At 44.6% G+C, this 27,586-nt stretch overlaps 4 protein-coding genes across 7 annotated transcripts; 2 read left to right on the top strand and 2 right to left on the bottom strand.

Annotated features, from left to right (window-relative positions):
- The first annotated feature begins 585 nt into the window (after positions 1 to 585).
- LOC104584669 (heat shock factor-binding protein 1) lies at positions 586 to 6,055 on the top strand. 4 transcript variants are annotated; one of them, XM_024463469.1, is made up of 5 exons: positions 586 to 766; positions 3,091 to 3,144; positions 4,492 to 4,515; positions 4,594 to 4,636; positions 5,583 to 6,055. In XM_024463469.1, exons 2-5 carry the CDS (start codon positions 3,097 to 3,099, stop codon positions 5,708 to 5,710), a joined length of 243 nt encoding a protein of 80 aa, XP_024319237.1. In that variant the 5' UTR covers positions 586 to 766; positions 3,091 to 3,096; the 3' UTR covers positions 5,711 to 6,055. The 4 variants fall into 4 exon arrangements, 3 of the variants coding, with proteins under 3 accessions (XP_024319237.1, XP_010238126.1, XP_024319236.1); XM_010239824.3 differs by lacking the exon at positions 586 to 766 and adding an exon at positions 788 to 1,995; XM_024463468.1 differs by lacking the exon at positions 586 to 766 and adding an exon at positions 2,419 to 2,542.
- A 2,134-nt stretch (positions 6,056 to 8,189) lies between these two features.
- LOC100844118 (enolase 1, chloroplastic) lies at positions 8,190 to 13,478 on the top strand. The gene is made up of 7 exons (XM_010239823.3): positions 8,190 to 8,737; positions 11,239 to 11,546; positions 11,894 to 12,048; positions 12,129 to 12,446; positions 12,771 to 12,917; positions 13,004 to 13,054; positions 13,192 to 13,478. The coding sequence occupies exons 1-7, from the start codon at positions 8,340 to 8,342 to the stop codon at positions 13,255 to 13,257; spliced, it is 1,443 nt and encodes a 480-aa protein (XP_010238125.1). The 5' UTR covers positions 8,190 to 8,339; the 3' UTR covers positions 13,258 to 13,478.
- A 42-nt stretch (positions 13,479 to 13,520) lies between these two features.
- Positions 13,521 to 16,383, bottom strand: LOC100832681 (protein STRICTOSIDINE SYNTHASE-LIKE 10). The gene is made up of 3 exons (XM_003576428.4): positions 16,054 to 16,383; positions 15,680 to 15,952; positions 13,521 to 14,380 (listed from the first exon to the last, which is right to left on the bottom strand). The coding sequence occupies exons 1-3, from the start codon at positions 16,362 to 16,364 to the stop codon at positions 13,864 to 13,866; spliced, it is 1,101 nt and encodes a 366-aa protein (XP_003576476.1). The 5' UTR covers positions 16,365 to 16,383; the 3' UTR covers positions 13,521 to 13,863.
- Positions 16,384 to 23,877: 7,494 nt separating this feature from the next.
- Positions 23,878 to 27,582, bottom strand: LOC100832366 (protein STRICTOSIDINE SYNTHASE-LIKE 10). The gene is made up of 3 exons (XM_003576427.4): positions 27,168 to 27,582; positions 26,798 to 27,067; positions 23,878 to 24,644 (listed from the first exon to the last, which is right to left on the bottom strand). Exons 1-3 carry the CDS (start codon positions 27,479 to 27,481, stop codon positions 24,161 to 24,163), a joined length of 1,068 nt encoding a protein of 355 aa, XP_003576475.1. The 5' UTR covers positions 27,482 to 27,582; the 3' UTR covers positions 23,878 to 24,160.
- Positions 27,583 to 27,586: the final 4 nt, after the last annotated feature.

The raw sequence follows: 27,586 nt of genomic DNA, 5'->3' as shown, positions 1-27,586 counted from the left end.
CTAAGGGGAGCTTATTGGGAAGGCTGTCCTACTGAGGAAGAAGAGGGGGACGACCATCTCCAGCAAGCCTGCCGGTGAGAGTCTCTCCGTCTTCAATCCAAAGCTTGCTGCCACCGGAGCTCCTTTCCGGCGAGCTGCAAACTGCCAACGGCATAGCGTCACTGTACAATGCACATACCCTCATTCCCCTCTCACTCCGGCCGGCTGCACCGGCGGAGAGGGGAAGGGCGGCAGGCGTCACCGATCGACAAGAACTGGGCAAGGGGAACGAGAGGTTTCGAGAAAGAGGAAGAGCGGTGGAAGAGAGCTCGACAACAGACTGTTAACTTGGGCGCCTACGCCGGAACAACGATCTGAAGACGAAAGAAGTATGCAAGACTTTGAATTTTGAAAAATAAGAGCTCCAAAAATGGGAAAGAAGTGGAACCTCCCATTTAGCTGCCTATGCGAGAGCCCCACTACTGAGGGGAACCATTTGGAGCTCTTATTTTTCAAAATTCAAAGTCTTGATGATAACCGATGGTCCGAGGACCCACATGTCATCTACTCCGTATGCATAGTTGCATACCCTTTTCTAGCCCAACTTCCCCCGACTTGGCGTCTGACTCCCAAATCAAAATTCTCTCCTCGCCTTCCTCCTCCGGTTCTCCCGTCCCTCTTCGTTTCGACCGGAGTCACACCCCACCGCGACCTCCTCCGAATTTACCGGCCGGCGGCGACTTCCTCCGAACCCTCCGCCCCTTCCTCGGCGATCCGAATTTCCTCGGTAAGCCCCTGCATCTCCTCTACTTTCACATCCATTCCACCCTTGCTAGCACGCTTGCATCCTTGCATCCTTACGTTACTCGCGAATCCGCTGTTACTACAGCCTCGCCGATGCAATCCGCCGCGAGATCGCTCGCCGCACTCTTTCCGCCGCGCATGCCGCGCCGCTCCTCCCCATTCCACCGCCTCTTCGCCTCGTCGCCCCAGGATCCGTGCCCCGATCCAGGTCCAGGTCCGGGCCCAGATGCCGACCCGAAGCTCGTGAGCACTCTCAGCCGCGTACTCAGCGACTTTCGCGGCCCGCGCCACGACCTCCCCGCCGCGCTCCGCGGGTTCGCGCCGCGCCTCACCCCTGAAGCGGCGGCCGCGGTGTTGCGCCGGTGTCGCCACCTCCCTGTACCATCGCTCCGGTTTTTCCTCTTCGCAGCTGGGCTGCCCGGGTTCTCCCACTTGCCGGATTCACTCCTTATCCTTGCCAATTCACTCGCTGGCGCACGGCTCTTCCCGCTGCTGCGCTCTTTGCTGTCTGACCTCCCGCCAACTGCGCTCTCCCGGGGCCTGTTCCCACGGCTGTTCCGTGCTTACTCACGTGCTCTTCTTCCGGAAGATGCCATCCGTGCCTTCTCCTCCATGGCAGGGTTTGGGTTCCACCCGACGCTCTCCGATTTCCACTCTTTGCTCTTTGCCTTGTCTCATAATGGCCTTGTAGAGCATGCTGAGACATTTTTCAGAGAGTCAGGGACCCATTTTGATGTCTCAGCGAAGACCTACACCATCCTGATCTCTGGGTGGGCTGTCGTGGAAAAGCCAGAAAACGCTCAGATGCTATTTGATGAAATGGTCGAGAGAGGTGTCGAGCCTGATGTGCCTGCTTACAATGCATTGATTGATGCCTTATGCCGCAGAGGTGATGTTGCACGTGCACAGGAACATCTGAAAGATATGCAACAGAGCCGTGGGCTTGTTCCGGATGCTGCCACTTATGGTCCATTCCTTCGTGCTTCATGTGCATCAAAGGATGCTCGGGGTGCTCTTCGTGTGCTAGATAGGATGCACATGCACGACCTCACACCAAATGTATTCACATATAATGCTATTATTCGGTTACTGTGTGAGTTGGGAGAGATCGACGAGGCTTACAATATCCTCGGTGAGGTCATCATGCGAGGTGAAAAGCCTGATGTTTGGAGCTACAACACACTGCTTAATGCACATTGCAAACTTAATGAGGTGAACAAGGCACTGAGGCTTATTGCAAGAATGGATAAAGGCCTGTGTGTACCAGACCGTCATACTTATAATATGTTGCTAAAAATGTTGATTGGTATAGGAAGGATTGATAAGGCTGTTGAGGTTTGGGATGGTATGGAAAAACGGGGTTTCCACCCAGGAGCAGCAACTTACGCTGTCATGATCCATGGGTTATCTTGCAAAAAGGGTAGATTAGAGGAAGCTTGCAGCTATTTTGTGATGATGGTCGATGAAGGTATCCCACCTTACCAGGCTACTTGTCAGGTTTTGAGGGATAGGCTGACAAGGCATGGCCTGAGAGATCAACTTGAGGTCCTCACTGATAGGATGCGACGAAGCACTTCCTGTACTATACAAGAAATGGCAAGTGTCATGTGCAGTAGTAAGAGAGAAGATGAAACTAGAACCGTGAGCAGTGACCAAGAACCCTCGGGGCATCATCTTGCTGAGAGTGAATGGAGGGGAAATTGGAAACTAGGAGACTGGACAGTGATGCCATAGGGTTTGCTTACATGCCATCTACCATGTACTGTTTTCTTGTTTTCTCCCTACTATACAAGTTATAAGGTAGCAACTAGAAAGATGTTCAGTTTACCTCATATGGAAGTTTTACGGGGCACAATAGCAGTGGCCAATTAATGAAAGTAGGATCGTCAGTTCCTGGTTAAGTAATTGTTGACGTAGTATTTTAATTGCACCTAACTTTTCCTTGTCACCTTTTCGTTCTTTATGTGCTTCTCCTTGGCCATTAGGTTGCTTTGAATTATTCCAGCGTTACAGCTGTCTCACATTTAGATGATATGACCTAATAGTCCACTCTATGATGCTTATTATTTTCTGAAGTCCCTTTTCTTACAATCATATGTACACATGTCAAGATACTTCTAATAATTCTGCATTTTCAGTAGCATGCATTTGCTGGTATGAAATGTAATTGCCATCATAGTGCTTAAAACTGTCCTACAATTTCCCCATTATGTGTCATTCACTCATGCATTAGCCATCTATTTTAACTTTTAGCATACTGTAAGTCTACAATTACTGTTAACTTGGTCACTGAATCTGTTGTTGCAGGACGGCATGGAATCCGACCCCTCATCACAGAACCCAACAGACATGACAGCATTTGTAAGTACTGTTATTATATACTTGATGTGGCTCAACTAGGTGTCGAGTTGAAGTTGCCCGATCTTTCACGACACTTCCCTCCATGATAACTAGTCTAGCACCATGTACACGAAGGTACTGAGGTACACGACACAACACACAAGAACCAAGATATGAAGATCAACAACCGATCAACCCCTCAACTAACCCTTACACGTGACAAGGACCCAATCACTAGGCCAGCATTCGGCATTACGGTTGATTCTCATAATCCCGTCTGTTCTACCCGCTTTTGCCTATTTTATTGTTTGCTAACCAAACTTGATCCCATTTTCGTGTGTATTTTTCTGGAGCGGATTATAAAATAATTTCAGCACAACACAGTTCAGCAACCACTAACTGAGCCTAATTCACAATGGAAATAGATATATTTCATAAGATTTCTTTGAACTTGATAATGGCCAACGGCTGCACGCGGTTTTCTAAGTCATAACATAACCTCCCTGTTACAGTGGCCAAACACCCAGTTTTATGGGAGCCGAATTCATCGTGCCTCTCTTTCCGTGGGATAAATAAAAACAGAAAATTGATTCTATTTGTAGTTCCCACGCATCAGCCTGCCTTCATCAAAATAGGGAAACTAGCCAACTCTTGTTTCCTTATCTCCATCACGGCGCATGCATGCCTTCCATGAAGATCCACAATCCACAGCATAAACTTGTAGTTTCCGGACCTCCATATGAATAGAACTCCTATGTATACATGCAAGTGTCGAGCCCCAATGCACAAGCTTCTGATCACCCAAACGCATCTCAAGCACGTCTTTGGTTCTGGCTAGGGTCTAGCCCTTGCGCAGCTAAATTACTCATGTCTCATGTAATGCTTCCTCTCACCAATCGTAAAACTGGATATAGTTATGATCATAAATATCTCTAATTCTTAGTCCACCTCTAGCCTGCGCTGTATCAATACTTAATAGGCATCATAACATTGTAGACATGCATTATTCACGCTAATGTCATTTTTTCCATTTTCTGTTACAACAATCAGCTGAACATACGACCTAAACTATCCTAAACGAGTCTGCAGATGCTTTATGCATCAAATTGGGGTGTTGGGCATATTCTAGAAGTAGTGAATCCAGTTGCTGTTTAAACCAATAAATTCAAAACATTGGCATATACATTTACTCGGTTGATGGTGAGGTTACTAGTCAAGTTATGTACTCCCTCTGATCCTAAATTGTTGTCGTTGTAGTAGTTTTCTACCGTCATTAAGACCCATTTTGCTTTTGATGAATCAGAGATGCATCCCTTTGTTTACCTGAAAGAAATATTTCTTTTACTGACAATAAGCTTTCTATTTCAGGTGCAAAACCTTCTCGGTCAGATGGTGAGTTCCTTTGGATATGTTTTTATTGACATCTACACTCAAACATCTTACACTCACTAACATGATGATGAATTTCAGCAAACGAGGTTCGAGTCTATGTCCCAGACCATCGTGTCAAAGAATATCCTTACGTGCCTGAATATCATTATTTTCATTCTATTCTCATTATTTTCATGGTCACATTGTAGTCAGCATTTTACATGAATGCACATTTAATTGGGGATATTGTTATATTATAATATATCTGATGACTGATGTCATGTTACCATGACTGCATTATGCATTTATGGTGCTTATACATGTAGATGTTATGTGCTCCCTCCGATCCATAATAAGTATCGCTGATTTAGTACAACTTTATACTAAATCAGCGACACTTATTATGGACCGGAGCAAGTATTTCTTTATCTGTATGGAAACTTGTAACATTCATGAGCTATTTGATATTAAACAGAAACAAGGCAAGTATGGATACACATGTGATATATCACAGATCATTAACCAATAATCATGGAAACTTTTTGTTTACTTCTTGGAAATATACACTGCTTTGCTGCAATCTTGAAGTCTTTCCTGTATGAACTCTTACAGAACTTGCTAGCAAACTAGAGGTGGATTGTTTTTCTTACTTTTCTCCTTCATACACATGTACTCTAGTTTGGTACTATCCCTTAATTCTTTATCTGGCTTTTTTTATGCGCAGTATGAAAGAAATGCAGTGACCAGTTATTAGCTAAGAAAAGTTACATGATTTGATTTATTTTAAGATTGCAACCTTTGTCCGGTTACTCAGCTGTTCCTGTGTGCGGCACAGCATTTATATTTCACAGTTTGATAGTGCACTAAGATTTTTGCTACATCACTGCAAGGCTACCGTCATAGTTTTCACGATCTAGTTTTTGTTTTGTTTTTGAAGTAATTCTTTCTATCATGCCAGGATGAACTCTATCATGCCATTCTGTCATAAATAGACAAAATGCATGCCAGTTTTGAATCCATAAGATTTATACCCGGTTGATTGCTGCATGAGTTTCTACTTGCCCCTACTTTCTTTAACCACATTGCACTAGATGAAATGGGAACCAAGATCGACGAGCTGGAGCAGAGTGTCAACGACCTCAAAGCTGAGATGGGCACCACTGAGGTAGTACCTGTCAAAAAACCTGATGAGGCGAAGCCTGCCGACTCCGCGTAACTTGCTGCAGGCCAGAGATTGTCGAGTGAAGAGCCAGAGTTGTTACAGACATTTCAGAACTTCTGTGTATCTGATGGTTTCCCGGTGAGTCGTGGGCCATCACTCTCTTCCATGAGTGTGCCTTATACATCTAATGCGGCGACTGTAGCTATAGCTCTCCAGAGTCTACATTAGCATCAGTTGATGGTTATTTACCGACGATCATTCTCTTACTAATTGGGATTGGTTTGGCTGTTCTAAGCTGCTCTGCTAAGACGATGCGTTGGCCTGTATGCGGATTTATATGACATTGTTATTTTTTAGAACGGAATTTATATCGTGCGTATGTTCGCGCTATTGTCCGGTGGAGCTACTAGCCTGCTGACGCTGCGTTGTGTCCTGAATGCATGCATGTATTTTTTTTCTTTTCTTTTGCTAATCGGGAATTGATCGCATGCACTCATGTTTGTTTTAGCAGCATGCATTCTTTGCATGTCTTTTGAACACTCAAAATGTTTTGTACATTAAACCGTTTGTTTGATTCACAGTCCGTTTTCACTGTTGACTTCGTATCGGCGAGAGCTTTAAAATTAGATCTCTCTCCTATATGTTTTGTCGAAAATTTATTTTGATCTTTTTGTTAACATACGGTAATGCACAAGTTACCACACGTTTCAAAAAAGTTATCATGTGCTAACGTATTACTAAAATAGTATTATTTCATATATTATTAGGTGACAACTTTGCATCTTATCGGATGGTAATTTTGATGCACAAATCGTCACCCTATTTTATATGGTGTTATGACGTGGCAATTTATTATTAATAGGGTGGCAATTTCATATATTATTGGATGGTTTCTTTACATATTATCGGATGGTATCTTTGGTAAACAAATCGCTACCGTATTTTATATAAAGTTGCGACACGGTAATATGTTACTAATAGGGTGGCAAATTCATATATTATCAGGTGGTGACTTTACACATTATCGTATGTTAACTTTGATATGCAAGTCGCCACAGGGTAATATGTTACTAATAGGGTGGTAAATTCATATATTATCAGGTGGTGACTTTACACATTATTGGACGGTACCTTTGATACACAAGTTGCCACACGGTAATATGTTATCAATAGGATGACAAGTTCATATATTATCAAGTGGTGACTTTACATATTATTCGACGGTATCTTTGATTCACAAACCACACTATTTTGTATAAAATTGTCACGTGGTAATTTGTTAATAATAAGGTGGCAACTTCATGTATTATTAGACGGGAACCGGTGATGACTTTACACATTATTGGATGGTAATTTTGATACATAAGTCGCCGTAGGGTAATATGTTTCTAATAGAGTGGCAAGTTCATATATTATCAGGCGGTGACTTTACACATTATCGAATGGTAACATTGATACACAAGTTGCCATACGGTAATATATTACCAATAGGATGGCAAGTTCATATATTATCAAGTCTTGATTTTACATATTATCGGACGGTACCTTCGATTCACAAGTCGCCACAGTATTTTGTATAAAGTTGTCACATGGTAATTTGTTAATAATAGTGTGGCAATTTCATATATTATTAGACGGCAACTTTTAAGAAAAAAAAGTTTTCTGAACGTACCAACATGGGATCTAATTTCGAAGATCTCGTCGAGACAAAATTAACGGTGAAGACAGATTGTAAATCGAGTTCATGGTTTAAGAGTTAAAACATTTTGAATCTTACGATCTTTTGCGTATTTATCTTGCATGCTACTTTTATCGTCCGTGCGCATATACACTATGCACACACTGCTTCAATTGCTATTGTCAGTTCCCATATGTGCCGTACTGCATGCATGCATGCACCCATGCTGCTGCATGTTGCTTTTGCCAGGCGTACGCGCCCGACCACTAATGCACGACCGTGGTGCCGTGTTGGTGTCCTTTTTAGAATGGGTTTGATAACAGAGGCTGTTAGGGAAGTGCATTATTTGAGTATACATAGTTACTATTGTGACACTGTCTCCGTTTCAAAATGTAAGGCGTTTTGTAGTATTTTGTATTTTTGTTGCACACGTGGTACCTTCTCACTTGCTAGTTGCTGCCATAAGCTTCACATTTTATCAGTTTCCCACGAGTCCGTTAGCTGCGCGTACAATTTCTAAGCAGAAAAGCACCCTCACGATGAAAATGGTCGCCTCATCCGAGCGACTCCCTCTGCTTGAAATGGTTGCCCCATGCTCTCCGCCGGCAGGTTAGACTTTACGTTCACGTGTGCCGCACATGACCGGGCGAATTCGCGTTCCTCGAGTCGCCCTCCCGGTCTCCCACCGGCCGCCACCACCAACACCACGGCAAGGCACCAACCCCAAAGCCCAGAGGGCAAAGGCCAGGGACAACCGCTCACTCCGCTCTAAAAAAAAAGAGCAACCGGTGGGCCCCCGTTTGCCACCTCCGCTTCGCCGCCTCCACCAAACCAAACTTCTTCAAAATTTATTCGCTAGAATAAAACCCCCTCGGCGTCCCACCCGGCCACCTCGCCGGCTCCGCCCAACGAAGAAACCAACCCGACGACCCCCTCCACGCTTCGCCGCCGCCGCCGTTATATAAACTCCGGCTCCGGCATCTCCCTTCCCACCAACCTCCCAGGATGGCCCACCACCTCCTCCTCCCCTCCAAGCCCCTCGTGCCCGCCACCGCCGCCACCCCGCGCCGCGGCGGTGGCGGCCGCCCCGTCGTCTCCGTCCGCGCGGCGCTCTCCGCGTCGACGGCTACCGCGGCGAAGGCGGCTGGGGCGGAGGCGGTGAGGTCGATCCGCGCGCGGCAGATCGTGGACAGCCGCGGGAACCCCACCGTGGAGGTCGACCTCGTCGCCGGCGACGGCAGCCTCCACCGCTCCGCTGTTCCCAGCGGGGCCTCCACGGGGATCTACGAGGCCCTCGAGCTCCGCGACGGGGACAAGGCCGTCTACGGAGGGAAGGGCGTGCTCAGCGCCGTCCGCAACATCAACGAGCTCATCGCGCCCAAGCTTGTCGGCGTCGACGTCAGGTGAGCCTCGGTAAAAAAGCATAATCTCAAGGGAATCTCAGACAAATGTTGAATCTGATCATCATCATCTGTGGCGATGGTAGCGGGTAGGTGGGAAACATGGGATTGTGTTGTTTAATGATCCAAACTGCCTACTGCATAGTAGCACGCGTTTTTAGCCTGTTTGACTGTTTTGTTGCCTAATTGTGAAGTATGTATCTTCTCCATGCAATGATAATTATTGATTCCGAGTAAGTAAATTTGTTTAAACTGAAGCGATTGCACATATTTTCGTGTTAGTTGGGAATCGGATTGCTCATAATGGCTTGAGTTTGTAGGAGTTAGATGCTTTTGTGTTTTGTATGCGTTCTCGGTAATTTTAAAAAATGGGACTATTGTTCATTCTGATAAGGATATTTGGTTCAAATTGTGCTGCTGTTGAAACTGATTGTCTTATCCTAGTAGGTGATGATTTTGGTCCATTAGTGATCCATTTTTTGAACAACTTTAGCAGAGGAAATGCCCGTTGGGAACATTTTTGTTACGTCCCTGCAAAGAAAAGGAATGTTTATGTTAAGATTTAAAAGTGTACAAAAAGGAAAATTTCTGTAAGGAAATAAATCGGTCAACAAATAGCAACTTACATTGCTCTAGAGCAAACAAAAAGAATACAGATATAAATTCAGACCACTAAGAGCCCTGATTACTTCTTAAAACAAGATATTGTCTCCAAAACTAATTATTTCGCTGCAACCAGTTGTTTAACACTTGTTTGAAGCTCTCTCAGTATCAATGATGTGGTCCCTTGCTTAGCATACTAATTTAATTGTTTTGTTCCTTTGATTGCTGAAGATTTTACTTTGAACATTTTCACCTAAATGCGAAGTGGAGTTTCTAAGTACTGCAAGATGGGGTCTATTTTTTTTATAAATAATTGCAATAATTCTGCAATTATGCTCTTTGTCAAGCAAGCTCTATGTATGGTGGTAATTAATCTGTGTAATGCAGGGAAATCAAATTGATTGAACTCTTGCTCAAGCAAACTCTATCTGCTTTTCTAGTTGTGGCAATAGCTTCTACATGATATGACAGCTTTGAAATTTCACATCTGCATTGCTTAGTATTATTATGGGTGCTTAGTGGGATTGTCTTATTTCTAGCTTGAGCTATCTCAAAGTACTTCTTTAATCGGACTGTGTGGTAGTTCTCTAGCTTGTCCTGTTTAGAATTTTTTGCTGCATTCTTTTGTCATTGTATGGCTAATTGATTTTTTACTGTACCAAATTGCTAACATCCAATCAAATCGATCAATGCTAAGTGATTTTTGGATATTCCTAACAAGTATGTTGGATGGGCATAATTCCCCAAATTTGTGGAGTGAGGTAAGGTTACTGGAATTTGGGCATAGGAGAAAAAAGCATTCGATTCCACTGACCACCGAAGTAACTCGAAGTGGAATGAATTGCTAGCTGCCTGCTTCGGTCTGCACAGTCCCTCATGTGTTTTGCGGGCGTTTGCAGCAGCCTGCCTAACTGCAGCCTCTAGTATGCTGTGTCTGTGTAAGCCCACATACGTTGCCCGCATAATCTTGCAGTTAGGCTATGTTCCTACTAGTACACTACGTTTGTATGTGCCATTACTTGCTAGAATTCAGCTGAATTGATCAACAGATATTGACAAATAGTTAACCTCAGTATTCAGAATTAAGACCCATGTATCAATCTCACTAATTATTGAGATCAATCTTGCTGCTGCATCTAAACACTATCAAGTGACACACACATGGTTTCTTGCTATCTAGCTCACTGCCAGGTCCTTGTGGACCTTGCTGATGCCCGGACACGGATGCGACCCGCGGAACATGTCACCGTCTGGCTGCGCCCTACGGACCTCGACAGTCCCTGGACGTGACTGCACCTCACAGCTCGTCCCCAATTGGCTGTGCCTTGCAGAACTCTCCGCCAGCCAGACTCGATTCCTCATCGCCTGCTCTCTGCAGTTCTTTACCGCTGCTTTGCTCAACTGCATTTGAGCAGACAAACGTAGGGAGTGGATGAAGGAAATGGAGGTGTCAGGGATGTCGAAGCCATGGTGCAGCCAGCCGGTGACTCTCCATTGTCTCCTCTCCCTAAACCTAGCACCCCGTCCTGAAGCAGTATTGAAGGCGAAGTGGGATAAGTGAAAGAAACTACTCGTGGGCTTTGTAGGACGGACCACTTCCTCACAAATCTCAGGGACTCAGCCATCGCACCCACACACGAGATAGGTAGGCTTGGTTTAGCGGCACCTTGGACAGCCCACTCCCACATACACCCTGAAAAGTGCCAAACCCTAATGCCATAATGCCATTTCTAGGACTATAAAGGGCTTGTCAACTAAAGTGAAACATGCTATTGCCTTTCTCAGCTTGCATTCAAATAGTTGTTTGAGTTTTGTAGGTGCTGTCAGTTTACTCTTATCATCCCATGGCTCGGTACCTGGAATATAATTTGTGATACTAAGTTTATTTATCATTTTGCCAGGAACCAGAGTGATGTTGATGCGATCATGCTTGACATCGACGGAACCCCAAACAAATCACAATTGGGGGCCAATGCTATTCTTGGAGTCTCTTTAAGTGTATGCCGGGCTGGTGCTGGTGCAAAGGGAGTTCCTCTGTACAAGCATATTCAGGAATTGTCAGGCACCAAGGAGCTTGTCATGCCTGTCCCAGCTTTCAACGTAATAAACGGAGGTAGCCATGCCGGTAACAACCTGGCCATGCAGGAATTCATGCTTTTACCCATAGGGGCAACTTCATTTGCCGAGGCACTTCGTATGGGCAGTGAAGGTAAATTATTGTATTTTTTTCACATACACTGTTTTACGTCTTAGTGCATTCCATCTTGCTTGAGACTTGTCAAAAAAAAATTGAAGTTAAACTGTAAGAGCTGCGCAATTGTAGTCCGACAGTATATAGATATATAATTTTTTTACAAAGTGCGACCTTCGAGGATCGAGCTCTGATGGGCTGCCAGAATATCTTGCTGGCTGACCACCCAAGCTATGCTTTCAGTAAACATTTCTTTGGGGACAGTTGCTTCTAGCTTTCTGCCCATTTTTAGTTGTTGGCCTTTCCATCTTCAATCCTTAGTGGGATTATCTTTGTTTTGTGTGCTTGACTTCTCCTTGTTACAGTTTATCATGTTCTTAAGGGCATCATTAAGGCGAAATACGGTCAAGATGCCTGCAATGTTGGAGATGAAGGGGGTTTTGCTCCTAATGTTCAAGACAACAGGGAGGGCCTTGTTTTGCTAATGGATGCCATTGAGAAGGCAGGCTACACTGGAAAGGTGTGTTGCAGTTTTCTTGTGTTTCACTGGTGATCACTCTTTCTGTTTCAATTCGTAAACACAGAAAACATGCGGTGCAGATTAAAATTGGAATGGATGTTGCGGCATCGGAATTCCTTATGAAGGATGGGAGCTATGATCTAAACTTCAAGAACCAGCCTAATGATGGAGCTCATGTTCTTTCGGCCCCTCGCCTCTGTGATCTGTACAAAGAATTTGTCAAGGATTTCCCTATTGTATCAATTGAGGATCCTTTTGATCAAGATGACTGGAGCTCATGGGCTTCGTTGCAATCCTCAGTTGATATCCAAATTGTCGGGGATGATTTGCTTGTCACAAACCCAAAACGTATAGTAGAGGCTATTGACAAGAAGGCTTGCAATGCTCTGTTGCTAAAGGTAAGCATTTACTTTCTGTTTCTGGCATGCTCTTTTGCTATTACAGTGGACAATTGATGTGCATTCTTGTATTGCATTTGTCAAACATAGGTGATGTAGATTGTGGCAGGCTTCAGTGATATTTGCCCCATAGCTAGTTAACATAGTTTCTTTGTTATTACAATAAGCAACAATGACTTGGGAGGTGTGATGTAAAATTGTGAAGTGCCTATGACCAAATTGGCGAATTCCTTCCTCCCTTCTAATACTGAACACTAGTAAGCCATGATATATCTTGTGCTGCCAAGCAAAACATGGTTCACTAAATTTTGTTGGTATTTCCAGGTTAATCAGATTGGTACTGTCACTGAATCAATTCAAGCTGCTCTTGATTCAAAAGCGGCTGGTTGGGGCGTGATGGTCAGCCACAGGAGTGGTGAAACAGAAGATAATTTCATCGCTGATCTAGCCGTTGGTTTAGCAAGCGGGCAGGTAAGTGTCCACCCGAATTTGTGATGGTATCATGTCAACTCTATTAGCTATCATCATCGGGATGACCCCACATTCGTATGTTTCAGATCAAAACCGGAGCTCCCTGCAGAAGTGAGAGGCTGGCTAAATACAATCAGGTAAGATGGTTATCTGTTCTGTGTGCATCTTCTACCCATCTGAGTAGGAATTCTGAAAAAGTTTCCTTCTTCGATTTATTGTTTTTCATATGTTCGCTGTGTCTCCCCTCAACTATGTTTTTCATATTTCCGTACAGCTTGTGCGGATAGAAGAGGAGCTAGGTGACGTGCGGTATGCTGGAGAGGCGTTCAGGTCTCCATGAGAAACCTAGACTACACCCGTTCGCGTTTCCACAGCTGCGTCAGGGGTGTGCACTGTCGATTAGAAATAAGGTACTGCTAGATCATCTCAATTCATGACATCTCCTTGTACCACGGCGCATCCCAATTTTTGCAGCCTAATTAACCCATGTCTCTCTTATCCATTCAGAGCATATGGATCGATCTATTTATAAGAATCGAATATATGTTTGCTTTTATGTTATTTTTTGTCGAGGAATGAAAACAATTCTACATTACACATATCTTCCTTGACGAACAACAGCAAATATTTAATTACTTCTGATCCTCACTAATTCACTATAACGTTAAAACATGTACCTTAACAAAAAAAAGCTAAAACATGTGCTCCCTGATCCTAAATTGTTATCGAAATATCTACGTCTTTTAAGAGTAGATAATCGGAGAGAGCACGTATGTAGTAACACCGACGCAGATGGCTTGCAATCCAGCGTCACACGCAAGCACGGAGTGTACACACAGTTTGAGTCCACACGCGCACAGACGCACGCACGAGTCTCTCATACACAGCATGAGTCCGCCAGCAGTCAAGCATGGGCGTGTACGCACACACAGGCGGCATGCATGCGCTAGAGAGAGGGGAACTTGAACAAGCCGACGTAGGGCGTGTCGACGGAGCCGATCCACAGCGACCCGTTCCGCTCCACCACCTCGCTCACCGTGTCCTCCTCTCCGAACCCGCGCAGCGCCTCAGCCACCGTTCCATTCCTCCCGTCGTCGCCGTCGCCCACGACGACGACCCTGACGGCGCTCACGGAGCTCGCCGTGGTCCCGTTGACGGCCCACTCCTTGTCCCTGTTCACGCCCACCCAGTACCCGCCCCTTCCGTCGGGCCGCACGTTGTCCGGGTAACCCGGCAGCTCGGCCATCACCTCCGTCTCCCCTGCCCGAGGCCCCCGCAGCCAGTGCCGGAGCAGCCTGCAAGACGACGTCTCCGCCACGACGAGGTGTGTCCCGTCGGCGCTCACCGCCACGCCGTTGGGGAAGGCCAGCCGGGACCTGAGCACCGTCACGTTCCCCGTCCGCGGCTCGTACCGCATCAGCCGCCCCGTCGCGTCCCCCGTCAGCACCACCAGCATGTAGTCGCTGCATCCACACACGCCACAGGAGCGCACGTGCCGTTAAGCCATTTGATTTAAGAGATCTCGTGATCTAATGCACTGCCGGCATTCATTGTAAAAATGTAAGCTCATCCTGTGCTACTGCTGCTACTGTGGAGATTTTTCTCGCTAGCTCTTTCGGACAGCGCCTTAACTGCGCTGAGCGGGTTGGTCACTGGTCGTAGTACTGGCAGTAGTACTCCAGTATTCACGCTGCTGAAGTGCTGATGTTGCCTGATGGATGGGGCAGTGTGAGCCCTATCGCTTTGCTCAAATTCAAGACACACGGCAGTGTGTGGGTGTACCCTGCACAGCTTTTATTTTACACGTACGTGTATTTTTTCTTTCTTCCTTTCTTTCTTTCTTTCTTTCTTTCTTTCTTTCTTTCTTTCAGCAATGTCACTTTCAGGAACTTAATTGTACGAGCAATAATCTCCAAGAGTATATGCATGTGGAGCAACAACCTTTGCTAAAAGAATGTTCTGCGTGGTAGTAATAGCGGCTAGCAAGCGACGTGTTGCTCCCTCGAGATCGGCAACGACTTGATATGCTACTCACTCTAAATTGGCAAACAGCTTGGAAAATTCCAGACTACTGTCGAGCTAGCAAACTCGAAATTAATGTCCATTATATATATGTATAGATTTTAATACAAATTCATGTCACTTATTTCTGGACAGAGTGAGTATATTCTTTTGGATAGTCATGTTTTGCGCTATAAATTCTCCCAAGTACTATATATGCTTAATAAAACTAGTGTCGAATCTCGAAACACTGCACCATTGCGCAGCTAAACGGAACAGTTTGTATCAAGAATTTGGGGAACTAAACAACAATATGTACTAACCCAGCGAAATTTAGATTCTATTTTTCTCTTTTTTGTTAAGCACACGCGAATGGTCCAGTTATCAAATTCTCTTTAGTTGCATTTTTTCGGTTTTTATCATGGATTACACCGCGTGCATTTTCGTTAAACACTTAAACCGCCTTTGTTAACTAACTTGCTTCAAAGCTATGAAATCTTCCGTGACATCATTAGAAAAGTGGGTACTTGCTGCCTTTCAAGTGATCGATTCAGTTTCGCACCCCCATTCCGAAAAAGGAAAGAATTAGTAGTTCCAAAACGAGACTCAGAATGCACCGTGCAAATAATTGACTCGAGGGAAGTACGGGTTCTCAGCTCTCCCGTCACATGTGCGTGTTTTACTGGCCTGGCGTAATACTCCGATCCCGTGCAGAGTGCATGTACACGTACTCAGTATATTGCACGTACGTATACGTATACCTGCGTTGGTAGACGGTGCTGCTGTCCGTGAAGTAGACGTGGCCGGTGTCCTGGTCGACGTCGACCCCGTTGAGGAAGTTGAAGGGCCCGCCGGCGGCCTCCGTAGCCACCACCTCCGCCAGCCCGCCGCGCCGGCCCACCCTCATCAGGCCCAGGTACGCGTCGGCGATGTACATGTCGCCCGTCTTCCGGTGGAACTGCAGGCCCAGCGGCCTCCCGCACGCGCTCTCCGGCTCCACCGCCTTCTTCTTCGCCGCGCACTCCTCCACCGTCCTGCATTCATTCATGCCCGTGTATATATATACGTCTTAATTGGTTTAATGGCTTAACGCCAAATTTGTGTGCATTGGTGCGTCATCGGCCGGGCCACTCACGCGTGCTTGTGGTTGTGGGCGAACTCGGTCCAGCCGCTGGGCCGGCCCCTCCAGCGGAGGACGCGGCCGTTGGAGACGCCGGTGTATGGGCCGCGGCCCCGGTGGTCGAAGGCGAGGCTCTCCGGGCCGAACGCCGGACGGCCCAGACGCACCGGCAGGACCCTCCGCCCGGCGTAGATGGACTTCATCTCCTGGGTGGCGGACGCCATGGGAGGAGGACACGGGATGATCAGGACGAGGAGCGCAAAGGAGATGAAGAAGGACGCCAGCTGCAAGGTGGCTGAAGAAGGACAACACTTGGCCTCCGCCATGTCCGGCCACTGTTATATGAGAAGCTGCTGTGGAGTGGAGGCATGTGGCCCTTTTATAGAAGCTGCCAGGGTTATCGCTCCAGGTACGGTAGGCATGGTAATTAGCTGGTAAGTAGGCGCAGCGAGCTGGCCGTAAGTCATAACTCCGCCGAAGTTTCGCGATCGAAAAGTCCGTGGTAAATTTTCAGTACAGGACCAGGCAGAGCTGCGTACGTAGCGAGCGCGCGGCGCGGGCACGGTGGAGATAGACGGCGCAGTACTGTTTGCAGCATAGGGTTAAGCTTTCTAGAAAGAGTTCGAGGCCGACATGGCATGTGAGAGAGACGCGCGACGCAGTTCATCTCCAGCTATGGGGTTTGACATCCCGCCAAGTGTATCTGTAGCTGCTCACTCTGACCGTAGTGTTGAGTGTGAACTAATTAACTCCGGCAAGGTTTTCCGGTAGTTAATAGTGTTTAAATTACACTATTAATTACTTTTGATATATGTGATGTCAAGCTAATGGTTGTGTGGTCAATTTTCATAGCTAATATGTTCAGCACTAGGATATGCGTAGTTGGGAGTTTCAAATTTGTCAAATATATCTGTGTAGTCACACATTGCTTCGCCACTGTTTGATCATTTTTTAATGCCACGTCAGCTAACATGTGTTTAACAGGCATTTACTCACAACTCATTTCCCTTTTCAATAGTAAGTCTAAATATGCTTAAATTTTAACAATAGCCTTGGGCGAAGTTTTATGATTTATATTATTTAAAAAATCTGGAACAATTTATAGTTTAAATTTGAATATATTTTTTCTGGAAAGGGTAAATTTGAACCTCGAATGACTAGCACGTCACGGCGAAAAACAATTAAAATCACTGTCACACCGCTAGCTGCACTTACTGAGGCGGGGCCTCGCTCTCTGCCCGCGTCGTAAATCTTCGATGTCCGATCGATGGAGCAGCAGGGATCATGTGGACACCGCACACACGTGTCGGGTCCGCAGGCCATGAATGGTAAATGCTCCTGCTACGTTGGAACAAACAACCGATCGATCGAGTAAACCAACTGAGCTGCACGCGCCTGAGCACACATACAGGACCGACGTTGTGGCGTCCGGCGACCATGAATCTGCATGTGCCATGCTTGTGTGATAGGCCCGTCATAAATAAAGTCGTACGTACCCGCAAAAAAAAAAGTCGTACGTGAAGGGTTCTTGTACTATGAGACGTGCGCCCGGCGGCCGACCGGGCGGGCGGGCGCGCGGACCATGCCTTGGTTCGTCATGTCCCCTGGCCCAGGATTTTAAGTTATTCGATCATACTCCGTATACTAGTTTGGCGTGTCGAGTTTAATTAAGCGAGTCTCGAATTCAAGTCGTGGATGAATCCTCACGTCGTTTAGCTCCCAAAAATTGGACTCTATTCATTCAAATTTTATTCCAATGAATATTTATGTTTCGCTGCCGCATGTAAATGAAAGTTATTTATGTCTCTGGTCCATTTTCCACTGTTTTGGGTACCAATCGTGAATATACAATTCGATCAGATCGGTCTAGATATTCGTAGCCACATAGAAATGGGATCGGATCAGCGCTAGGCTATGCAAAACTTGCATAGCAAAAAATGCTGAGTCTAATTATTTGTTGAAATGGGAATGCAATTGGAAACGCATTTCATGATCATGCTAAGAGCCTAAGACTGGCCGTCAGCCTGTCACCGGTCACAACCACATCTCACGCCCATCCATGGACCATGCCAGCTCCAAACCTAATTCATCCTCATCTTGCGGATCCAATAGTACGGAGATATCATTTTGCCCATTTGCTCATCCATGCCGTAACATATATGCATGTGGTACATGCATGCATCGTACAATCATGCAATGCTTTGTAAACCTGGCACATGCACAATGTATCGAGTCGATCCCGTCGGTTTGGAGGAGGCCCTCGGGTCATACTCAGAACGAACTGCAATAAACTAAAAATGGATTCTGCGCGCATCTTCTATCTTTCTGTCTGCTTGTAAGTTGTATTCCCTCTGATTCACTTATTATGGATCGGAGCGAATAACTTTTCATAAAGAAAACAATATTTTGTGACTAAAAGACATACTCCCTCCGTCCCATATTAAGTGACTCAAATATGTCTAAATATGAATGTATATATGGCCAAAAGGCGTCTAGATTCATGTAATATTTCGGCATTTAATATGGAACGGAGGAAATATGTCAGAGCTAATTTTGTTTATCTACACATGGTGCAACTCGAACATTACATATACTTCTTCCGTCCCGAAATAAGTGACGTGGATTTGCGTCACTTATTTCGGAACGGAGAAAATATAATTTTTCTCAAAAGAATCAATTGACACATGATAAATATTTTTTTACTCGGAAGCACCTGCTCTGGCTTCTCCATAGTTCTATCCCCTTAGTGTGTTGTAGATGTCTTTCCGGCTGTTGTATTACTACATCACAACAAGAAGGGCAGTCGATTTAAAGCTTGCATAAAAAAAAATCACTTCGAACCATTCCCTTAATTTATTATATTAAGTATGCGAAAACCACAACTCCTTATAGTAAGGATAGCAATTAAAAAGAAATCATATTAACCGATAAGGTAGAAAATTAAAGCCATCATCTATCAACCGCAAAATAAACACGCCATGATTAACAAATGAAAGTAACTAAGAATTTTGGTTGGGTTGTGCCCCATGCGGTCTTTAAAAAATGTTACTCTAACTATTAATTGCTAAATAATATAATTTAAAGTCTAACAAATTATTACATTAAGAAAGTATTTCTGTGACAAATTAGTTTATAGATTTGGTTCACACATTCAATAAAATTATTTGTTATATGTTGACCAAAACTATGTAGTACTACAAAAGGTTGTGTTCTACTGTTATTGTGGATTTTGTAGAGAGTAATAGGTACACAACATCCAATTTTCCATCTTTAAAAAAGGCTTGGCATCATGGCGGTGATATAGAGGCCCTACTGCCCTAGCACCAGCAAAGACAAAGAGCAAACTGGATTAGGAGACCGTCAGTGTTCAAGAAGGAGAAGTAGCCAGGGGACTTAGCCACTTGTCCAATGTCCACTTAGGTGACCAAATCCATCAGCAACCTCATTCAATCTTCCCCAAATAATCAAGGTAAACCCTTTTGCTTGAGGGTACCATGAACAGATTTCTGAGTGAAATAAATTATGTTTGAGTTTTATTGTGTTTTATTTTGAAAATGGAAGCTTTTTATTGATCTCAAAGCTATATCACGCGATACAAGAAAGAGTATTATACCCCCCGGCCTCTGCGCCGAAACGCACACAGCCACACAAGTACGAAACAAAACTCAAAAATTACAACGATAGAAAAATAACATCTCTATGTATGCTCAATTCGCAGACTAGACCGCCACCCATTGTGGGTGAAAAAGTTCCTGACCAATTGCTCCAAAGTGTTGCACATCATCAAAGCCAGTTGGTGATCCACTGGTTTGAGGAGAGTAGACCAAGTACGGAGCCAATGAGTGGACGAATAGAAGACCTACATTGGAGAAGTTAAGTTCTTTCTATTAAAAACAATATCATTTCTGCAGAGCCAAATCAATCTTAGATTAACCCCCCGTAACCAGGACCCAAACATATGAGTAAAATCACGAGGGGGGAGGGGAAGATTAGAAGTTATTTGGACCATTGACCACACAAAGCGAGAGACACGACACCGAAAAAAGGTGCGTAATAGTCTCATCTTCATGACAGAAAATACATTTTCGACTTCCCTTTCAATTCCGCTTTAATAGGTTGTCTTTAGTTAACGTGACCCCCCGCCGCAAGAACCAAAGGAAAATTTTAATTTTTAAAGGAACCTTTAGTTTCCATAACCCGTCATTGGCAATCAGGACATCAAAATGAACCAAAGTCTGGTACATCGATTTGACCGAAAACACGCCATTGAGATGCAGATTCCATCGGAACTCGTCTCGTCCAGGGGATAGGTTCACATAAATAACGCGATTAAGGAGCTCAGTCCAGGCAACCAATTTGGGTCCAACAAGGGTATGCCTGAAAAACACATTTGGAGGAAAGGAAGTGAGAACCTGAACCAAGGTGTCACTCTTATTGCGCACAATGAGAAATAGGGCCGGATATTGCTCTCGGAGGGGACAACCCCCAAGCCAAGAATCCTCCCAAAATCTCACTTGAGAGTCGTCTTTAATAGTGAACGAGCCAAAACGGAAAAAAAATTCGTTTGGCTTTCATCAGACCTCCCAAAAAATGGGAATCACCTGGTTTCCATTCAACCTGAGACAAAGCCTGTGAACCAATGTACTTATTATGGGGCTGTTTGGTTTGAGCCCTTGCCCATGGATTGGCCAACATTGGCTAAAAAAATGAACTAGAGTTGGCAATGGAGTGTTGGCTTGCCAAATAGTTGGCCGTCATCCAAACAAGAACCAAATTTTGGTCAATGACCAAAAAATTAGTAGGGCCATGTTTGGCCACCATCCAAACAGACCCGCGTATCAAGTCCTGCCACATACCGTCCTCAGACAAAAAGGTTAAACAACCATTCAACCTGAGTTTTATTGTGTATTGGATGCTTTCTTAAGAAGGATTATTTTTTTACAAGGGGGGAATAGGGAACTTCAGTTTGAATTAATCATAGATCTTCTTGGTCATCCTTTGCATCTCTCTTCGGAGCAGGTTTTATACTTGTCGGAACTCAGATTGTGTACAGGAGTATACATGTATATCTCCACACACTCTTTAGATTTGTAGTGTCAGCATAAACAGAGAGTAGCTCAGGGTAGTGTAATTTTCAGGTCAGAATGAGAGAAAGGCGAGGACCTTAGTAAAAACAGGTAGTTATGGTCAGAAGAAATAGATAATGGTTGGATAAATTTATCTGTAGCATGAAATTACAGATCCTACTAATGAAAGCTGTGTTTATTAGAGAATTTAGATTGACTGATTGAGGCAAAGGCGAAGCCAAGAAAATACACCGTTGGTGTCGCTATTCAGAATTACTGATGTCACTCATATTGTCAAGAGCGGTTTTCTACTTTTAAGGAGAATGATAAAAAATCATTGATATCATTTGACACCAATGAGTATATAGCAGCTCCGCCTTTGGCATCTGACCATGTCAGGTATAGCAAATACGAAATCTGTCACATATATTCAGTAAAGAGTGTCGAGATACATTGTTAATTCCACAACTACATCTTTGTAAGGAATAAATTCACTTTAAGAGCACCTCCAGCTAGTTGATAGATGTGTCCCTGAGGTTTGGACTGATGCATATGCACATCTTTGAGCTGAGAAACTACAATTGAGTACCTGTTTTCTGCTCCTATGGTTGCTCAATAATTTGCTTGCTTGCACACATACATAATAAAGTGTACAGATATCAGATAAACTGGATCACATTCATTTTACGATCAACAGTATTCAGAGTAGTAGCTATTCTGTTGTAGCGTATATCTAAAACAAAGTGTCTGACTGGGATCTTAAAGTTGTTGTGTGTATCGTCTCTGCATATGGAATCTTACTGTCATGTTTGTCTAAATAATGTGGACAATACAGATGACCTGAAGTATACGGATTTCTGGGAGAAACTAAAAATTATTGTCTTTTCAAGATCAGCAATAAGGTTCCAGTCGACCATTATCTCTCTGTTCCATAAATTCTGGCAACCTTTATTTCAGGTCAGCGATATGCACTCACCTGACGATTTGTCAAATAAACAGCAAGGCCCCCTTCGGTCAAAAATAGTAAGGCCCCAGTAGCATCCTGGAAACCTTTGGATTATACGTTAGAAGCAATTGATCACCTAACTACCTATCCTTTTAGTTAATTATAGGATCATGGTAAAACTAGTAAACAGTATTAACTTAGACTGCATGTCCTCAGGCAAGAACAACTGAAATAATTTTGTCTCTATTATAGAATTGATTATTCTAGCATCTCAGCCTGATAATTCAATAAAAATGCTCTTGGATCAGGACCTTTAGGATTTACTAAACGATACAGAATTAAAAGCCTCTGGTTTACAGCTGGTGCCATGTTTTCAGTTGCAAAAATAGAAGCCTGCATGTTGAAGTATAATTGGATTGCCTAGTTTTTTCCATGAGATCAGTCTTTTGGTTGCGCTGGTTAGCGCATGAAGCTCTTTATGGTATGAGAGCAAAAGGTCTTGAGTTTGAGTCTCAATACCCCCGCATTTTCTCATCATTATGCACGCCCGAAGAGCTTCTTTCTTACTTTGTGCTTTGTTAAAAAATATCATCAGGAATTTTTTATTTATATTGCACTTTTTCTCATGAAAAAACATTGTGTGGTGAATTAGATTTGTTTTGTTGTACTAATATTAATAGATTTTCCAAAGTACACGCCTCCGATTTCCTTAGCACTGCACTGAAAAGATGTAATCATTTTAATTTTCTAACTTAAACGATTTTTATTTATTTTGTGCTTTGTTGATAAAATCGTCGGTTTTTTATTTATATTGCACTTTTTTTCTCATGAAGAAACATTGTGCGGTGAATTAACTTTCTTTTGTTGTACTAATATTAATAGATTTTCCAAAGTACATGCCACCAATTTTATTAGTGAAGTCAAAACTACAAAACTGAAGGTTCTCAAAGTCTGGAAGGTAGAAATAAGGCGACAAACAGTTTGCAACTCTTGCATATCTAAAAAGTGCCGCTGCAATTTTGATGTTTCGAAAATACCACTGCAGTAGTAACGTCTTTCAACCCTTGGTAATTTTGAAAAATCTACAGATTAGTGATGACAAATTTTTTTAAAAAAAATCTATAAATTAGCAATGATGATTTCCGAAAATTAAAAATTTGCAGTGACATTTTTTTAATACACAAGAATTACGTTGCATATGCCTATGGTACTGTCAACAATAAACACGACAAAAATTAAGGTGCACATTTTGCACAAAAAAAAAAGCCGTGCCAAGTTTAATTATTCAGTGGATACCTACACATAATACAATAACGATTTAAAATCGTATTCATCATTCCAGAAACAAGTGACTCGGATTTTGTTTAACTTTGCATGTATCATGTGCACTAAAACACATTTAGATGCATACGTATCTAGACAAATCAAAGTCATTTATTTTTGAACGAGAGAAAATACAATATACGAACAACATATGCACTGAGGCGGTACTGGTATAAACTAGTGTATCTACGACGAGAACATAGCGAATATAAATGGGACCAAACAGTTGCACTTCCGGCCGGTAGACCATGGTGTATGGGCCCCATGGATGCGGGCCTCTTGCCTGGAAAATAATTACTTCCTCCGTGACTTTCTATTATATGTATCTAAACGCTTTTTACACATAAATATATCAGTATTTAGGCAAATTTGAGTCACTTAAGATCGCGTCTGCAGCAGGCCAGCAGCCAACGGCCAACGGCTTGATCAAGGCGTTTCCTTGGACCTCTGCTACGCCTCACGTCTCCCTGCTTGACACTCTGCAGGTAGACGCTGTCTTGGACAAACAGAGAACGAGGCAAATGAAATTGATTCACATCTGCTTGCACACCCACCAAGGCGCACTCAAACAATGCACATGCTACTCACCCACCTCCAACCACAGACACAGAGAGAGGCACCTACATGTGGGCCACGCATTTCACAACATCCATCTGCATGACTGCATGCAAGAACAAATACCGGTATAAACGTACTGTATACAGCTAATGCAGACAGAGACTCAGTCTGCACCAACTCACACTGCACCGGTGCACGTTCAATTCTATCCACGCAACAACCCGATCGGTCAACGGCGACCGAGACGGAGCGCGCCGGCGTAGGGCGTGTCGACGGAGCCGACCCAGAGCGTGCCGTTCCGGTGGCTGACCTCGCTGACGGTCACGAAGCTGAACCCGTCCAGGGCCTCCTCCACGGCCCCGTCGCGGCCCACCCGCACGGCCACAGTGGGGGCCGGGCCGCCGCCGTCGGCCTCGCGGCTCAACGCCACCCAGTACCCGCCCCGCGGCCCGTCAACGGCCCGCAGGTTGTCCGGGTAGCCCGGCAGCTCGGCAAACGTCTCCGACTTGCCGGCCCTGGGCCCGCGCACCCAGTACCGGCGCAGCTCAGACATGGCCGTGTGCGCCACCACCACGTGCGTCCCGTCGGGGCTCACGGCCACGCCGTTCGGGTACGACAGGTCCGAGTGGAGCACGCTGACCCGCCGCGCCCGCGGGTCGTACCGCAGCAGCCGCCCCGTCTCGTCGCCCAGCGCCACCACCAGCAGATACTCGCTGCAGAAGTTGTGTATATATCATGGTTAGTTTGCAAAACCAACACGAATCGAGTAATCAACTGACACAGGAAAATTAATATCATCTGACAATGACATATCGTACGTGCTATATATGCTCTTTGTATATATTTTTTTTCAGTTTTTTTGCAGTAATTGATGTCAGCTCGGCTGTAGTTGTCTGCCGGTCGGATAATTGAGCTGTGCAAATTAAGATGGACGATATAGGTGCCGGTTTATGCGTGTCAATTTGCGTCACGAGTGTGGTGTGGTGCCACACATGGGTCCAAAGGGATTTTATTAGTGCCAGTACGAGGGTCGTCAGTCGTCACATTCAAACTCATGCAGTTGACCTATTATAACTTGGTTACTACTGTCTCCGTGCTTTAAAAGTCTGGAATTGCTAAAATATACTCACTCCATTCCGTGTATAGATTTTTCCAATTTTTTCACAATACACCTCATTTTTCTTTTGGTACCCGCACCTGGCCAATAACTACTCACATCCATTTATTATTAACCCAACATCAATGGTTAGGCACTAAAAACGAGAGCTGACATAGTCTAAGTGTACAAATTTACATGAGATGTATTTTAAATTGGAGGGAGTAGGCGTCTAAATTGAAGTTTAACTCACTTTTGTTCAATGGTGTGAAGCTTTAGTCATTTTTTTATAGTAGGATAAAGATAATAATGACGCCAACCTCACTATTTTGGTACAAGCAAAAAGTCAAACTCAAAATCACATAAATTGGTGCTTTTGTGACTTATAAGCCAAAAATCAAAAGCCACATTTAAGCATAACGTCCAAACAAGGCCTAAAAAAGGTCAGAACATCTCTACTTTTCACAAAACGCTGGAAGGTCTCACGCCGATGAGAAATGTAAGAGACTAAAGACGCTTAACTATCAAGAGCCACATTTTGTAAACTCATCTCGAAATCTTCTTATCACGCTGATAAGAAGATTGGAAAACATGACCTACTTTCATTGAAACCAATTTCGAGACGAGTTTACAAAATTAGAGTTCTTAACTAGAACTTTTAAAAGACAAACTATTGTGTCTGGCAAGGGGCGGATCCAGCAGCTGCAGTGTGATCAATTGGGTGGGGATAATTTTTAAAATCTTCTTCTATTAGTAGAAATTATAGTATTTTTAGAGAAAAATAAAATCACAATGTATTTGTCACGCCCAATTATTAAAATAAATAGTGTTTTCCTCTATTCAATAATGAAAAGCTGGGTACGCCACTGTCTATGGCCTCATTTTTTTTTGTCTGTCTGTCCTCATTTTATAGATGTAGAACTAGTATATCCTTGAGAATCCTTTTTCTATGGTTTACCTTACGCTCAATTTAAAAAGAAAATCTACTGTTCAGTTTTTCTTAATTTCAGTGACGACAACCAGGCGCTTTTTTTAATCCCGGCCCATTAAAAATCTCTGTGATCTTTGTGTGCTGCAATCTAACAACATGTCGCCCTGTCAAAATAACTAACAACTAACTAACAACCTGTCATGCTTAGTTTTTTACTGTAACCTGTCATGCTTAGTTTCTTTTTGTTCTTCAGTTCCTAGAAAACGATATATCATGATATCTAATTTCATTATTTTTATTGTACTTTAGTGTTATGTCACTAAGCAAATTGACCCATGTCTCATTGGTAATCCTTCGAATGGTGCAACCTGCCAGAGTGCCTGTCCAGGTTCAACCTTTGTATTGAACGTCCTCAACGTTGTGTCGCACTTTTACATATGTGCACATTCGGTGCTAAATTACGTACGTGACCCACACTTCGTGAGGTTCTTATAATAAAGCGTGAATTTATATCAACAAACTTCACTCTAAAGCTATCGTGTGCCGGCCTACACGTAGTTACAAACTTGTAACTAGAAAAAAGTACGTAATCAATAAGTCCTACATGAACTACTGTAACGCCTTCTCGTCGTACTACTAGTAATTGCTTGGCACAGATCGTCTCTCTTTTGAGATGTTATTATTTATTTATTTTGAAGGGAAAGATATTATTATTGCTTGGCGAAGAGGACTGGACTTGAACTGGAAAAAAAATGAAACGGGAAACTCACCGAGGAAGAAATTTTACTCTAATTAAATGCATCCAACAGCGAGCAAAATATGAGCCAATATGTGTGTACCTCCTTCGGTACGTGGCGCTGCTGTCCGTGAAGTAGACGTCACCGGTGTTCTGGTCGACGTCCAGCCCGTTGAGGAAGTTGAAGGGCACGCCGCCGGCCTCCGTGGCCACCACCTCCGCCATCCCGCCGCGCGCCGGCACCCTCATCAGCCCCAGGTAAGCGTCGGCCACGTACAGCTCGCCGGTCTTGTGGTAGAACTGCAGCCCCAGCGGCCTCCCGCACACGCTCTCCGGCACCATCAGCTTCTTCGCCGCGCATATCCCCACGCTCCTGCGATCACAAATACAAAGGGTGAGTAAGTCCAGCTCCATCCAAACTAACGTGCACTCCATGCACGGGTGAAGTGAACACGGCTCTGCTTAATGCTTACTTGTGTTTGGAGTTGTAGGCGAAGACGGTCCAGCCGAGGCGGCGGCCGCGCCACCTGAGGACGCGGCCGTCGGAGACGCCGGCGTAGGGCCCGCCGCCGCGGCGGTCGAAGGCGAGGCTCTCCGGACCGGACACCGGGCTCGGCAGCGGCATGACGGCGAGGCCGGGGTCCATGGACTTGGTCCCGTACACAGCCGCGGGCGCCACCGCGGCAGCGCCAGCGGCGGATGCCAGTGATGCTACGAGAGGCAGAGCGAGAAGCAGTGCAAGAAAGGAAGACGCGGTAGACGAGGCTGGTCGAAACGAGTACGCCATGGCTCGTGGCAGGAGGCAGCAGCAACGTGTCTAGCTCACGTCCCCGGCCTGCGCAGCTAGCGCGTTAGTGGCTGCTTGAACACAGCGGGGCATGGTTACATAGGT

The sequence above is a fragment of the Brachypodium distachyon genome, chromosome 4, assembly GCF_000005505.3.
Source record: "Brachypodium distachyon strain Bd21 chromosome 4, Brachypodium_distachyon_v3.0, whole genome shotgun sequence".
Taxonomy (NCBI): domain Eukaryota; kingdom Viridiplantae; phylum Streptophyta; class Magnoliopsida; order Poales; family Poaceae; genus Brachypodium; species Brachypodium distachyon.
This window is presented reverse-complemented; position numbering and strand designations above follow the sequence as displayed.